The 17112-nt window shown below is 42.4% G+C and overlaps 1 protein-coding gene across 1 annotated transcript; it reads left to right on the forward strand.

The window, feature by feature from the left end:
- Positions 1 to 504: 504 nt before the first annotated feature.
- Positions 505 to 2804, forward strand: nog2 (noggin 2). Its single transcript, XM_077551045.1, has one exon. It carries the CDS (start codon positions 1982 to 1984, stop codon positions 2612 to 2614), a length of 633 nt encoding a protein of 210 aa, XP_077407171.1. The 5' UTR covers positions 505 to 1981; the 3' UTR covers positions 2615 to 2804.
- The last annotated feature ends 14308 nt before the right edge of the window (positions 2805 to 17112 follow it).

The following is a 17112-nucleotide window of genomic DNA, read 5'->3' on the forward strand; positions in this document are numbered from 1 at the left end:
CAGTCAATTTTTTTCCATTAACAAACTTCATGTAAAAGTAGCTAATTAAATATTTAAAGCAAATTCTTTCCTTTGCCCTGTTTTGATCTGAGCATGATTTTTTTTTTTTTTAAACACAATAAAAAATAAGTCATTTTTATATTTGACACGTATTTGATTGGCAATCGAGAAGGAAAAGAACCAACGACACATGGACCTCCTCTGCTCGTTGTGAGTTTTGCTGAGGAAGGGGGCGTGCCGACGGCCCCCACGGGGTGGGCTCGCTTGCTCCGCGGACGTCCTCGCGGCCCGCGGAGGGAAGACAATGGACGCCGACCGTCCTACAGTAACCGGCTCAGCCCGACTGTCCCCGCTGCCCACTGAGCCGTCTTTCCTGGCATCCTAATCATAAACCGCATGACCACCGAGACACACGCAGGGAGGACTAAGCGAGAATTTCCTCCGCACAACCCGACATGTGTTTGTACTTATTACTCTACAATATGAATTAATTAGAAAAGTTGTTTTAACAGCGTAATTGAATTGAGTTGCAGCCACTCCATCCAGAGCAGCAGCCACATTTCAGACTCTGCTGGATGATCGCCCTCTAGTGACCAACCCGAAAGACACTCACTAATTGAGAAAAAGGGGGTGAAAAATAAGACCGTTAAAAAAAAAGAAAAAAAAAAAGAATATAGTTACAAAACGTTTTGTTGTGATATATGCACCAGCTTGGCTCATAATGAGCACTTGGCATGGGAAAAGTTCCGTTCAGTTATCCCTGGCCATTTATAGCCTTAATTACGCGCCTATTTTGTGACCCCTGAGTTCAACGGGGCCAATTCCTGTGTAGACCCAAATCCTGATGAACAAAGGTGGAATGCGATGCCCTCTTTTTTTTTTTTTTCCTCCTCCTCTCCTAAACGTTTCCCATCCATCCCGAGCTCAACTCCCGTATATTGAAACTATTAGTGCATTTTCGAATAAAGCAAGTTGAAGCTCAAATGTGGATGAAAAAGTGCGCGTTAGGACCCGGGCTGCTCCGTGATTGTGGCTGACATTTTCCACGTTGCGAGGGGAGGGCTCGCCGCGGTGGGGGTGGCCCAAAGGGGGCCACTGTCAATCAGTGAGAGTGGCCCAGGGTGGGCAGGGCCCCCTTTGACACTTTGTAACGTTCGGAGGGGGGATATTTAACTTGGGAGCGAGCGCCCACTCGCTTCCAGACACGCTCACCCACGCACGGTGTGTGCTTCGGCTCAAGAGAAGGGCGCCAACTCTCTCTCTCTCTCCTTTTCTCGCTCGCTCTTTCTCACTCTCTCTCTCTCCCCTCTCTCTCTCTCTAGCTCTCTCTCTCCCGCATACTCACGCACTCGCTCCTCCAGCGAGGAGCCACTCAAGTGGGGGAGCTTCTGTGGCAGCCACCGAAGCAGGATTTTGGGACTCGCCATGCATGAGAAGGAACTTCTTTGAAAGTGGACTCTCTGCTGTGTTTTTTTTTTTTTTTTGCTTCTTATTACGTGGAATAATACGAATATTTGGAGTGTTCTCTTGGGAGATAAAAGGGCTTTTGACGGGCTGGAATATTACAACTTATCTTTTTGCGAAGCAAGTGCGTGGACGGTGTCCCGCGAGGGCGCACGTTGGTGCGTTCAAGGGAAAAAAGAAAAGGCAGCGGTCATCGCCGGGCACCTTTTTGGAAGCAGCCCGCGTGTTTCCATGCAGCTCTGTCATCCAGTGACTGTTTCGCCGTGGCTTCAAGTGGTCCAAGTGGTAACCATGACAACCGAGAGCAGCCCCAAGTGAATCCGAGCGGGAGCTGCGCGAAGGCATCTCGGTTGAACACTTTTTGACGCACTCGCCGCGCACCGGCAGACCGCGAAGTGGTCTATTTAAAACTTGTCAAATATATGAAGCGTCAGGCTGCCCTTTTGAAGTAGAAGTGTCACTCAGCGCGCGCGGAGAGAATTAAAAAAAAAAAAAAAGTAGTCCCAAGAGGAAAACCATGGGCAGCTCTCACCCTCCGCTGCTGCTCTACATGCTGCTGTGCGTCCACGTCGGAGTGTGCCAGCACTACCTTCGCCTCCGGCCGTCTCCCAGCGACCACATGCCCGTGCCCGACCTCAAGGAGGACCCCGACCCGGATTACGACCCCCGGGAGCAGGACTTGTCCGAGAGGACTCTTCGGAAGAAGCTGGGCAGCCACTTCGACCCCAACTTCATGTCCATCGGCGCGCCGGCGCCCGGCAACCACTCGGCGCCGGACGTCAAGCTGCAAGGGCCCATGCCCAACGAGATCAAGAAGCTGGAGCTGAGCGAGACCCCCTACGGGAAGCGCGTCAAGGTGGGCAAGAAGGCGCGCAGGAAATTCCTGCAGTGGCTGTGGACCTACACGCACTGTCCGGTGGTGCACACCTGGAAGGATTTGGGGGTGAGGTTCTGGCCGCGCTACATTAAGGAGGGCAACTGCTTCTCGGAGCGCTCCTGCTCCTTCCCGGAGGGCATGTCTTGCAAGCCGGTCAAGTCCATCAACAAGATTTTCCTGCGGTGGTACTGCCAAGGCTTTTTGAGACAGAAATACTGTACGTGGATACAGGTGCAGTACCCGATCATCTCGGAGTGCAAGTGCTCGTGCTGATCCTGCAGGACGCTTTAACGTGTGGAGTGGACTGGTTTCTATTGCACTGTTAACTCTCTACAGGAGGTGGGCACCATAGCAAATCTATTTTTTTATATAGCATTTTAAAAGTGAAATACCAACATTGTACATATTTAAGAGGAATGCAGCTATTTTTTCTAATCGGACCAGGACCATATTTTATTGTCAAGCCTGAGACGTTTTGGGTGGAAGGGGGCGGGGACAGCAGCACTTCATATGGAAGAGCTTTTTTTTTTTCTTTTTTTCTTTTTTTTAAGAGACATTGATGATGCATATGCTACACCTCTCCAAGAGGTGAACGTTCTCCTTTTTTTTTTTTTTTTTTTTTTCAACTGACTGTTATTTCACTGCAATGCTGCCTAGAGTTTTTGTATATTAATATCAATATTAATTAAGTTGTAAAAAAAACACAAAAAAACACAAGTTGAGGTTAAAGATTATATATAAAGGCGTGAACTCAGCTTTTTTTTTTTCTTTTGGGAATACATAGTATTGTAGAAATAAATCTGTATGTTTTATTTATTATTTTAACGATTGTGAGTATAGAACATAAGGACAGAGAATAGCAGAATATACCAGAAAAAAATAAAATATGGGAGATGTCTACTTGAATTATCAAATAAAAAAATGACTCAAAAAAATAAACAACTGAAAACAGCATCCAAGTGTACATGTTATGGTCACGTTTCGAGCAATAAAGTCCATGTTTTCAGCATGCGTGTAATGTATGTCAAAGTATTGAATATTTTTGCTTGAGTGCAGAAAGTTTGTGATTTACAATCCGCGTGATGTGCATAGCTCTCTGTTTGGGGGGCGGGGAGGGGAGGCTGATGCCCATTCGACCCCCCCCCCCCCCCCCCTGCTATGTCCGCGCTGCCGAGGTGTTAACATAATGGCTCAAATATGATGCAGACGTTTGAAACGCTGTCTGTCTGCAGGCTCTGGACGCCGCACACAAGTTCCACTGAGGTATTTGGAGACCGGCGCCTATTCTAGTCTGACCACCCTGCACTGACAGGAGGGAGGGAAGGGAGGGGAGGGGAGGGGGGGGGGGCGTTGGGGTGGGGAGAGAGAAGAAAAAAAAAACAACAACCATGAAACATTGCTCAACTGTTTTTATGACTCCAAATAGCGAAACATGAAGAGAGATTGTGGAATCGGATGAGTCACTGCAGAGTAAGCGGCGTTGTTTGTAGTCTTGAAATAGACGCGTGAGTCAGAAAGCAGAACGCGTAAACTGCGTGCGCAAAATGCGCATTTTTGCGGGCTCGATTTGACACTTGCCGCCCAGTCATTGTGACAGGAGCCATTGAAGGGGTTTGGTAAGCAAAGGAGGCTGGGAAGAGGGACGGCAGCATGCCAGTTAAAGTTGGGGTTGGGGGGGGCTGCTTTCCTTACTGTCAGCTTCTTTCTTGATGATGTCTCGGGCTTTTTTCGAAAGTGCGTCTCTGACTCGACGGCGCCACTCAGCCGCCCCCTCTCGACTGCGCAGAATGAAGCACTTTGGGAAACAGTAACCCTTTCAGCCTCTGCCCGGAGAGTATTTTAGAAGCGTGTGAAAGGCAATACGCCGCCCTGGCTGCAGCCACTGAGGTGCTGCACCTTTTAGACATATGAAGACCCCCCCCCCCCCCCCTGGCTGCCTTGTCCCATCAGTACCTCCTACCGAATGTGGGGGTCTCACTCAGCACAACCGTGACGTGGTGAAGAATCCAATCATAAACTCAACTATGACTAGTTGAAACATGAGGCACACCTGCACAATCTCATGTTGCAGCTTTGCCATATTCTGCATATTAGCAGTAGACAACACTCAGTTTTTTTATTTTTATTTTAAGTCTAATAATCATGAACAACAGCAGGTACCCCAAGAAATTGAGAATGAAAATGAATCTGCCTTTTTCCCCTCTAAATCCAGCCATAAATTAATCCCAGCAATTTACAGAGATTATTATACACGTTGGGAGGGGTGGGGGGAAAGATCCCCCCCCCCCCTGTTAAATGGAGACTGCATGGCTTATTTGTCACAGCCAAGGACGTATCCAATCCTCAAATGAGCCACTGTTAAGAGACTCCTGTCTTCGCTTGCTGGAAACATGCCGACGTGGCCTAATTTACTACTTCACGCCATTCACTGCATCTTAAAAGCTCATCGGGAAATAATGATCGCAAATGCGTTGTAAAGAACCCATCGCGATGAACTCGACCGCCTTGTTTGCGGGAGCATGACACAGTACGTGTGAAGTCCACTTAGCGGAGATTTGGTCTGCACGCTCATATGAGTAAACATAAGGGCCAAAGGGTCAAACTGTACTTGAATGCACAAACATTTGCACACGAAGCTGGTGATAGATGTTGAAACAAACACACACCAAAAACTGTTTGAAAAAAATAAACAACCCAATTTGAGTCAAAAAGGGACCAATACACAATTTGGGTCAATTTGACCCAACTTTCTGGGCTGTTTTGCACATTGGGTCTTTTTGTTAAATTATTATTTTTTTAAGTTGTACAAATTGACTTGTCAGTTTGGCCACTTTTTGACACAAATTGCATTATTTATTTATTTTAACCCAACTTTTTTTTAGACTGTCGTTTATTTATTTTATGGAAAAGCTTGATCAAATAAATAAATCAAACAACCTGATTATTTTTTTTTTAGTTTAAAAACTGTGCAAAAAAAACAAAATTTTTGTTCTGTCTTGTGGGTAACTTATTGGGTTGCACGAATAACCCATGAAGTTGGGTTGGTCCCCTTTTAACCCAATTTGAGTTTATTTTTTTGTTTAGTTTTTCTGGGCTGTTTTGCACATTGGGTCTTTTTGTTAAATTATTATTTTTTTTTTGTTAAATTATTATTATTTTTTTAAGTTTATTTGTACAAATTGACTTGTCAGGTTGGCCACTTTTTGACACAAATTGCATTATTTATTTCTTTTAACCCAACTTTTTTTTAGACTGTCGTTTATTTATTTTATGGAAAAGCTTGATCAAATAAATAAATCAAACAACCCGATTTTTTTTTTTTTAGTTTAAAAACTGTGCAAAAAAAACAAAAATTTTGTTCTGTCTTGTGGGTAACTTATTGGGTTGCACGAATAACCCATGAAGTTGGGTTGGTCCCCTTTTAACCCAATTTGAGTTTATTTTTATTTTTATTTTTTTTAACCTAACTGTCCCTAACAACAAACAAAAATACAATTAAAAGTTGGGTCAAATGAATAACCCAGAAAATAACCTAAACAGTAGTTGTTTTGTACAATAGCCCCCAAAACGGAGTTGTATTTTACAAATCCATAAAAAATTGGTTGTTTTGTGGTTACAGTAAGTAACCCAGAAAGTTGGATCTGTCCATTTTTGGACCCAATTAGGGTTATTTTTGATACAGAGCCATACGTTTGGACCCTTAAAACTGTTGGTTCAAAAATTGGACCAACCCAGTAACTTGGGTCAATTTTACCCAACTCTGGGTTGTTTTGTACAAAATAATAAAAAAAAGGGGGTTGTTCTAAAAAAAACACACAAAAATTGGGTTAAATTGACCCATGTTCGCAGGTCAGTCCAATTTTTGACCCAAATTGGGTTGTTTTGGGCCCAGCAGTTTACAGAGTGTATGCTACGATACTAAACACCAATACCACTCCCACTAGCCTGTCATATACATTCCAGGGATGGCGGCAAGACAGCCTTGTGGACGTGGGATCCGCATTTCCAATTGTTTATAGTTCTTCTTCGTCTCTTGGATGGTATATACTTTTTGTATTGTGCCCCCTAGTGTTTAGACTGATGTAACTGATGTTTTCGCCTCACGAACATTAAATTCGCGAGCATTTTGTCTCGGCTGACGAACTAGTTTTCGGCGGACGAACCAAATCTCGCGACACGAGAAATCACGAGAAGCTGACGCACGCTCACGGCGTCCCAGTTCGTCGCCCCCCTTTGTGGTTTGGGTTCGGTAGACATTTTGGATCATTTTGGAGTACTTTTGCTACCATGGGACCGAAAAAGACCCCACAAAAGGCTAGTGTTAAGCCTAAGAAGACATTGAAGAAAATTACGGTCGAGCAGAAGAAGGAGATCATCGACAAACACGAACGAGGTGCGCGTTTGTCAGCATCAAGTGAGAGCATCAAGACCATGTTAGCAAAGTGGAGCGATGTGCAGGATTCTGTCGAACAGTACCATTCAGAAAAGACTGTGGCTATGAGAATCGTCAACATGATGAATGATAATGTGATGCCTCAGTTTCGTAAAAGACCTTACAACTCAGAAAGCAACAGGTGTCAATTAAGAGGTTTTTAGTCAGCAACAAGGATAAAGAGTCTCCGAAGAAGCAAAGAAGAGAAGCCACACCGGAGGACTCTCCTTCCAAACAGTAACTCCCTCCCTCCCTCCCTGCTCCTCCCACTCCATTCCATCAAGCCTTCAACTACTGTACCATCACAAAGGCAAGTTGCAAGTTTTGCAAATAAAAACACTTTATTATACAGTAGTGTATTTCTTTAATTACAATACAATAGCATATTTATTATACATAAAATAAGGCATATTTTGTGTAGTTTTAAGGCTTTTTTTAGTAGAAAATTGTGTTTTATGGGGACCTGGGAACGGATTATTCTCATTTCAATGGTTTCCTATGGGAAATACTTGTTTGGAAGACGAACTTTTCGGCTCACATACTCTCTGTGGGAACCAATTAAGTTTGTGAGCCAAGGTACCACTGTATCTGTAATCAAATGAAAAAAAGTGGTATTTTGGCATCTTCTTAACAAAAGTACACGTACACACAAATGTTAACACACAGGAAAACACACACGCACCAACGTAGACAGAGACGGAGACGAGGCTGCATGGCTGTAACTAAGGCCCAAACCCCATGGTGGTAAAAGCCAGTGAGTCAGCAGAGTTGAGGTTATTGATGATGACAGGGTATTAGATGGAGCACTGAAGGGGGGGGGGGGGGTGGTGGGTGGATCACACACACACACACACACACACCACATGAGTTAGTGGTCTGACTGACGGAATGTTGGGTATCATCTGCTGTGTTTGTGTCAAATATTAGTTAGCACTTGTGGGAGCCAATAAGCACTCAGAGGCCGAATCAGTCAATCTCAACTCTTAGCAAGTGGAGTGCACCTTTTGTGGGGAGTTTACAGAAAGCCGTTTATTATTATTATTATTGGGTTATGTAAGGTCTGGTTGGATGAGTTTGGTGAGACATCAGAAATGTCATCTTTTCAATTTTCTCCCAGGATGTTTGGGTCTACTGAATCGGGAATATGATGCATGTTTGAGTGGTTTTCTTACAGATCTGTTCGACTCTGCCTGCAAGCATCCAAGCACCAAAAGGCAACGATCGGTCAGTAAGACTAAAAAAAAAAAAAAGTCTATCAAGTTTATGTGTGCGAGTTCTTTTGTGAGTGTTCTAAAAGCTCCTCTTTGTGTCTCTTCCAGCGCTTTGATGCTGATCCAGGATCAGGAGCCCAGCATGATCTCAACACATCCATCACGTCCATGACTTGACCTGGATTTCGGTCTCAGTGGGCACGGGATTCATGACATGCCATGACATCAACACGGCGGCCGCGCCGGCCGCCGCACAACAGGTGACCGCGGTCGATAACAGGCGATGGAAATCGAACCCCCGGCTCGTCACCGTCAAGCAGGGGGGCTTTAGGACAATTAAGCGGACGGGCAGGAAATGCGCGCGATGCTGCAAAGAGCCGCGAGTACGTTTGACACTCTGTCTTGCTTTCCCCAACTCTGGTTGGCACTTAGTTTAGGAGATCATTTATTACGCGTGGCAAACGTGTGGCAGCTCACTGGAGAGTGCAACGCATTCTTTAGTAACTGAAGAGCATAATGCAGACAATTGAAGGCGCCTTCATAAGATCAAAGCTGACAGTTAAGAGCTGTATGCAAATAAAATAAAAATAAAAAAATAATAAGAATAGCCCTCTATAATAACATTATATTTAAAAAATATATATTGTAAAAAACATTTTAAGAAGGAAAATAGCACTCTTAACACTGTACTTAAAAAAAAAAAAAAAACTATACTGTAAAGAAAAATCGCACTCTATAGCATTCTATTAATCTTTGAAAAAAATCTGGAAAATAGCACTCTAACATTGTACTTAAAAAACGACATTGTAAAAAAAAATAATATGAAAAATAGCACTATAAGATTCTATTTAAAAAATAAATCATTAAAAATAATAAGTAAATCATAAATCACATTTTAATGGAAAAAATATCTGCCTCAAATAAAAACCAAATATCAAAATTTATAGAAACATGGTCTACGTATATAGAATTTTTTAACCTAATTCTGGTTACTTAATTCTGTCTGTTAGCGAGAGCCACTACATCGTGATAACTTACATTGATGTTTCTGCATTTGGCAATTTATTATTATATTATATTATTAGTATGGGATTTTTTTTTAATGGGCTTTAGGTGAACTGATGAATACGCACGCACGCACGCACGCACACGCACGCACATACAAAATTTTAAATATATATATATATATATATATATATATATATATATATATATATATATATATATATATATGTGTGTGTATATGTATATATATTTAAAAATAAAGAGAAAGAAAAAAAAACTTTTTTTTAATTTTTTTTTTTAAAAAAGGAGAGCAATGATGATGTCAAATCGAATGAACAATACTGAGCTCTCCTGAAAAAAAAAATATAATAATAATAATAAGTAAAAAAAAAACATTCTATTAAAAAATACATTAAAAAAAATTTAATCAGAAAATTTACAAAGGAAAATAGCACTCTATAACATTCTATTTAAAAAAATAAATTTTATAAAAAAAATAATAAGGAAAATAGCACTCTAACATTGTACTTAAAAAAACTATATTGTAACATTCTATTTAGAAAAAAATGTTAATCAGAAAAATAGCACTCTATAACTTTGTACTTAAAAATATATTGTAAAAATATTTTTATAAAAAGGGAAATAGCACTTTATAACATTGCACTAAAAATATCCTAACACCATAATTACATAAAATATAAAGAATTAAACAGTTTGTGCATCACGATTTAATGTTGCAATTCAATTGTGCTACTCCTTCTGGTGTGCCCATCTTGGCCACCGGGGGCAGTACACACAATGAGCTGCTACCAGAACTGCAATACAATATTTTTTTGCAGAGGATAAAGAGTTTACATCTGTGAGTATGACAACTATGAATGCTATTCCTTAGCATGTCTATGGTATTTTGTATTATGAGTTAGCATTAAGCTATTAGGAGCATTTCTAAGGCAAAATTGTTTGAGCTTCACAAATTGTTACACACATATTGGGTGTGTTATAATTCGTTAGCATTAGATATCACTGACAACAATTGGCTAATTTTACACATTAATTAGGGCTCATTTGTCATACAGTCGCTGTGATGTAACATATTGCAAAAGCACCCAAATGTCAGGCCATACCGTAAATAGAGTTGTGGGTGGCATGGTACGAACATGGCTGGGAAAAAATATATATATATCCTTCATTCTGTTGCCATGGCGACGCCAGCGAGGGGCTCAAATTCACATGTGGTCCCACTACCTCAATGGATGTGTTTTATAATCATCAACGAGAGCAGCATTTGTCTTTAAAATGAATCCTAAGTAAATATTGAGTCATTTCTTATATAATTACTGCAGCGGTGTCACATATACAGCTAAAATATCAGCATTAAAACTACACTATGCACACAGTCTTGCTCACATTAACACAAAGTAGCACGAGAGGAGCATAAATACATTAAATAATAATAATTTGCTTCTTGGTCATCATAAGGATGTTGTTTTTCATTTCCTTAATTGACCACTCGACTTAAATATCCATGCTGGAATTTCCCCTCTAATTGGACCATACATTTTCAATATCCATCTTCCTGACGGCACACACACACACACGCACACACCTCCCCCTCAGTGTGTCCAGTGGCTGTCTCCGAGTACCCCTCTGTGCGTCTAGATGGCATGCTGAGAATGTTTACTTTCGCCACAGTGTGTATTTACAGAGCCTAATAGTTTTTAGGCCGCAATGGCGCCTCGCTCCGTAACGTGTGTACAACCCAGCGAGTCCCGACTCACGCACACGCGCACACGCGCACACGCATCAGCCCCGCTGAACAACAAATCAAACTTGTGCTACGTGGAGGCGGGTTCTAACCACGCCAAGCGATGAAGAGTGTCGAAATGCGGCGTTGGGAGCCTCTGTGATTGGAAATAATGGCCCGGGCGGCTCCGTAAATACAGCAAAGGCCAGAGGGCGAGAGCGTAAGTGCACTCGGGGCTCGCAATGAATGGATACATGATTCCTTTAAAAGGTGACATGAGGAACCCTGAAATTTGTCATTGTGACAGTCCTTGACAGCGGTGATTATATGGGCCACCAAACCACCAGGGTAGACAGCAGAACCGGAAAACCGTAAAAAAAAACACGTCTAATTCAATATTGCGTCACATTGAAAATACAGTCAACCATTCGCCGTCTCGCTATTTCGCTGATTTTGTTATTTTTGTGCGGCAAATAACTGCATTATGGTCGAACTCTCGTTTTATATTGTGTTGTAATTCCACTGTCGATGTAGAAGAAGAAAAACAAAACAGGAAGTATTTCAGCACAGCCTAGTTTTTGCTGAATATTATTGAACGTCTAATCCTGATTTTTACGCCTACAGAAAGCAATGGTTGGCAATGTGTATGGTTATTGATGTAGTATATTATGAGATGATTAATTTGATAGTTTGGAATAGTGTTGTAAGTGCTATGAAAACATGCCTAGAGTATTTAAAGGTGTTTCTGTATCTTGGATTTCACTTATTGCGGAAAAGTTTCTGTTTATTCAGCTATCTAGTAGCGTTTAACCCGTGGGCAGTATTTTATTTTGAAATGGCTTGGTCAGAACCAACAAAAAGCCCAAAAATGGCCACAATAACGCCTAGGGGTTAATGTAGTCAAGTGGTAAGCACACCTGCCAGTTTTGATGTTCGAATCCAGGTTTGTGCGTTTGATTGCATTTTCCTCCGAAATTGCATGCGTAGAGCAATTTACGCTATTTATGGCAAGTTTAAAACCACTCAGAGGAAGGTCGGCTACTACCACCACTGATGTAAACAGTGAACTTCTATAGCAGGCGTTTGCGCAAAGCCAAGTCTATCCAGAGGGCTAGTCTGGAATTCCGTATACACAAAATCAAGGTTTAGCGAATGTATTCCGCTTTTACATTCTCTTACACACCAAAAAATTGCTTGTTTCATTTGAGTTGCTAAACCCGCTCAGATAAAACATCACATCACGATAACTGTGTCCTTTAACTGTCTGATTGTCCCGTGCTTCATTCAGCTAATTGAACCGGCAGAACAGGCATTGACTGCTGAATGGCTCTCAGCGCACAAAGAGAGCCAAAGGAACAAAACAGGTGAAAATAAACTGAGTGCATGACTTGGGCTGCCGAACCTGATGTTCTGACGCCCGCCTGTCTGTTGTATTCAGTCGAGGTGCTCTATTCATGCCGAGGGATGCCGGGGTGGGGGGGGGGGGGGGGGGGGTGACACGGCCTCGGGGTTATGGACGTGTTTGTGTGCAAGGGGGAAGGAACGGGCACGGCGAGCCGCAGAGAATGCTTGGTGATGGCTTACCAAAAACAGAGCACCCAAAGGGGGACAATGGGACCCGGGACATTCCTGACATAACCCCAACACACGGGAGAGGAAGTGGGAAAGGAGGGATTTATTGGTGACAACGGCCCCCTCGCTTCCACCGGAGAAGTGGGTACCTCTTTTGTCCCCTGCGGCATTTGGAGGTGGACTGAATCGAGGCGCCTTGCAAACACCTAATCACTCTTGGAAAGAAGAACCGCCAATTAGGGACTGGACAGATTTGGCTTGCGAGAATTCAGGACGTGTTGAAGTTCTGCTGCAAGGCCTGAATGGGGAGAGAGAGTGAAAACAATTGGGGTTGCGTTGAACGACTCAAATTGGAATGGTTTATGTAGCCAGATATTACACTCTAAAAAAAGTTGGGTCAAAAATAACCCAGTTGGGTAACATGAAAAAAAACCAAAATGGGTTGCTTTGACCCAACCTTGACTGAAAAAGTTAGGTCAGTTCAATTTTGACCCAATTCAGTTGGGTTCTTCAATTAACCAAAACGTTTGGTCAAACAAAACAACCCCCAAAATTGGGTTGCTTTGTGGGTTATTCATTTAATTTGACCCAGCATTTGGGTTTAAAGAAAAAAAAATATTTTCTTTTTACTTTTTGGGTAAAATAACTGCAAATTGCTTTATGAGCTATTTAAATTAACCCAACGTTTTGGATTAAATAACTAAAAAATTGGGTCATTTCGTTTTTGACCCAATTCAATTGGATTATTTAACTAACCAAAAAAGTTGGGTCACATGAAAAACCCACAAATTTGGTTTCTTTGACCCAACCTTTTGCCTTAAATGACTCAGAAAGTTGGGGCAGTACATTTTTTTATCCAATTGAATTGGGTTATTCAATTAACCCAAAAGTTAGCTATTTAAATTAACCCAACGTTTTGGATTAAATAACTAAAAAATTGGGTCATTTCGTTTTTGACCCAATTCAATTGGATTATTTAACTAACCAAAAAAGTTGGGTCACATGAAAAACCCACAAATGTGGTTTCTTTGACCCAACCTTTTGCCTTAAATGACTCCAAAAGTTGGGTCAGTACATTTTTTTTATCCAATTCAATTGGGTTATTCAATTAACCCAAAAGTTAGCTATTTAAATTAACCCAACGTTTTGGATTAAATAACTCAAAAATTGGGTCATTTCGTTTTTGACCCAATTCAATTGGATTATTTAATTAACCCAAAAAGTTGGGTCACACGAAAAACCCACAAAACCCACAAATTTGGTTTCTTTGACCCAACCTTTTGCCTTAAATGACTCAAAAAGTTGGGTCAGTACATTTTTTTATCCAATTCAATTGGGTTATTCAATTAACCCAAAAGTTGGGTCAAATGAAAAAGACACAAAACAACTCCAAAAAATGTGTTTCTTTGTGGGTCATTAATTTAATTCGACCCACGTTTTTTGGGGGGTCAAATAGCTAAAAACAACAACAACAAAAACTGTTTTTGGAGTGTAGTTTCCTCCATATACCCTAATAAACTGATTTTCCTCTAACCACTCATTAAGCCGATTCCGTCTTCCTTTAAGCAAATGGGAGGACTGGTTTTGTGTTGCATTCTAATTACCGGCCTCGACTGCCTTGAGCCCCCGTACAGCTTATGCAAACAATATTGAAGGTAAATAGGCGGAAATGACCGTGGCAAGAAGAAAACCTTTTCTCTGGAAGATACTTGAGACCTCACAGAAAACACAAGAAGGACATTTTAACGTCTGCTCTCAAGGCTGTTGATTCAGAAAATATCACTTCACCCACAAAAAGTTAGATTGGAGACAATTTTAGAAAATATTAGCCATGGATTGAGGAGTCGTTGTCTCAATACACAACAGAACATAATCTGTTTTTTTTGTGTGTGTTTAGTGTTAAAGTCTCCATGAATGGATCGCACATTTATTTTTCTCACAGTTCATATTTGCAGCCAATTTGAATGGGTTTTAGTGAATGAAGCCAAATGGGCAAAGTAAGCCAACGCTGCCATCCAGTGGCAAAGAGACTCCTTCTGTCAACAGTCAGATCCACTTGGGACCTCATATGAAGTTTAGTAATAATAAGGTTGGAATACTTACAGATCACAGATTGCATTTGTTGCAGGAACTTTTCAGGAAGTTAGCGCTCTGCTGTGGTAAAACTATTTATACCACTCGCGACCTTTAACCCCTAGGCATTATTGTGACCATTTTTTGGCGTGGTAAAACTATTTATACCACTCGCGACCTTTAACCCCTAGGCATTATTGTGACCATTTTTTTGGCTTTCTGTTGGTTCTGACCAAGCCATTTCAAAATAAAATACTGCCCACGGGTTAAGCAAGACAATGTTGCCAATACTAAAAGCAAAATATGATTCCAATATTAGGACAAAAAAAAAAATCAATTGCAGTATTGGATTAAATTACCAGAATATTACAACAGTCTCAAATCCCTGGACCAAGCACGGTAAAAAAAAAAATTCTGCACTGCATCAGGTGCAACTTCCAATGTGACATCACACTCATACATATAATCATGTAAATGTCATGAAGTGTTTTGTTCAAAGCAATTTGATGGCAAGATGCGGTGATGTCACAGAGCAATAAAGCCGCCAGTGTTATTACCACATACTTGCTGGGCTTTTCCCCGCCCCCGAGCACCTGCCGCGAATGATGCCCAACGTTAATATGTCTACGGGAAGCGACCGCGTAGAATTTGACTTGAATTCCACGGCGTGCAACCCATTGCGTCCACATCAGCATGACAAGGACTAAAATACAGCCGAAGCCGCAAAAGAAGCCTCTATGTTATCGCCGACTACAAACAGCTTATTAAACTGCAGTTTTTCACGCCGCTTCCCCAAAGTTAAGGTAAGCACATTCAAATTGTTCCATAAAAGTCATCGAGAGCAAATTTGAGTGTGCGGTTGCAAACACCCCTAATGACATATTGCAGAGTGATGTCATTGACTGGCATGTCATCGCTTTGGGAGGCGTTCCATTTCTTTTTATAGCCACTTTTTTGTCAATTTTGAATGCAATTTTTAATTTTTTTTAATTTTAAAAAAGCAAAAAAAAAAAATCTAACAAAAAAAAGCACTATGTTAATGAGAAGGAAAACATATTTTTTATTGTAAAAAACAAAATAATAATGTAAAAACTAAAATGAGAATTTTCTATTTATTGTCATTATTTTTGTTTTTTTTAGACGAAATGGAAGGACAAGGGGACGGCCGGCACAACGGTCCAAATTGTAAGTACTTGACATTTGATGTCATTGAATCGGTCCGTTTGGGTACGATTGATTTGTGCCCGATTCTATGCTGACGATGATGCTGATTGCAGGCTACCGCATTCCGCTGCCGATAGGAAACGGAGCGCGGAATATGGAAACCCTCGGGCTGAGGGTTTTCATTTTAAACCAGGAGATCATCTTCTCCATCCACGCCATGATCAGGCCGCCCGACAACGACCTGAACGACAACGACGGCAACACGGAAGACAACGACGAAGACGAGAATATCGAGGAGAACGAGGACGAGGACGAGGAGGACAATATCGAGGACGCCGACGAAGACATCATCGAGGACATCGACCAGGAGGAAAATATCGAGGATAACGAGAATATCGAAGACGAGGAAGAAGACGGCAGCGGGGAAAGCGACGGCGACGCCGACATGGAGGACAACGACGGCGAGATGGAGGACAACGAGCACGGCGAGCATCACGAGCACCACGCGGACAACATGAACGACATGCACCTGAACGACGACAACGCCGTGCTCCTCTTCCGGATCCGGGTGAGGCCGCTGCAGCACGGCGACGTGTTTGACGACATTTTCCTGGAACTGCGCTTGGTCAACAACGACGACTTTGACGAGATCGACAACAACGACGAACAGAACGGCGACCCCAACGACGACAATCTCGAGGACGAGCAGAACATCGAGGACGACGATAGTTTTGAAAACGCCGATAATATCGAAGATGAAGACGAGCATAACAACGACAATGACAATTTTGATGACAATGACTGTAATAACGATGAAGGCTTCGAAGACATTGAAAATATCGAAAGCTGCGGTTTCATTGGCACCATTTCCAACGAAGAGAGAAAAAACTCTGACCATGTGGTCTACCAGGACTTGGAAGATCCTCTGCCCGGACCGTCAAAGGAGAGGTTTGTCGAGAACGAAGACGAAACCAGCAGGGGCAAACAATTCCAGTGGTGGGACGATTCCAATTCGGACACTTGTTCCGACAACCTTCACGAAGAAGAAGACAACCAAGGATGTTGCGCATCCAAGCAGCGGTCGAGCGACGACGCCGATTCGCAAGACGACAAAAAGGGGAAAAAAACCCGGAAGAAGAACTTCCTATCCAAATCGGAAGATGAGGAATTTGCAGAATTTGCATTGCGTTCGAGTGAGCAGGACGCGGACGAGGACCTCCCGCCCGAATTGTCCAGGAAGAGGCCGCGGGGAGAGGGAGGACATTTGTCTGAAACGGGGAGAAACCAGAAACGTTTTCGACACGGCGACACCTCCGACAGTGAATTGGACGATGAGGCCCAACAAGACCCTCGACCCGGATCATCGTCCTCAAACAGGTTGACGGACGATCAAAAGGAAGAAACGAGGGACTGTGAGAAATAGTTCCCGCGCGAGGGATGATCATCCATTAACCAATCACGGAAGGCGCCTCCAAGCAGTTGAGGCAAAATGAGGTGCACTGCTTGATGGCAACCAGCAGGGGCGCTGGTGAGCCAGTCGCCACTCGTTGCCGCGTGACGTCAGCCGCAA

This window comes from Vanacampus margaritifer, chromosome 18 (assembly GCF_051991255.1).
Source record: "Vanacampus margaritifer isolate UIUO_Vmar chromosome 18, RoL_Vmar_1.0, whole genome shotgun sequence".
In the NCBI taxonomy this organism is placed as follows: domain Eukaryota; kingdom Metazoa; phylum Chordata; class Actinopteri; order Syngnathiformes; family Syngnathidae; genus Vanacampus; species Vanacampus margaritifer.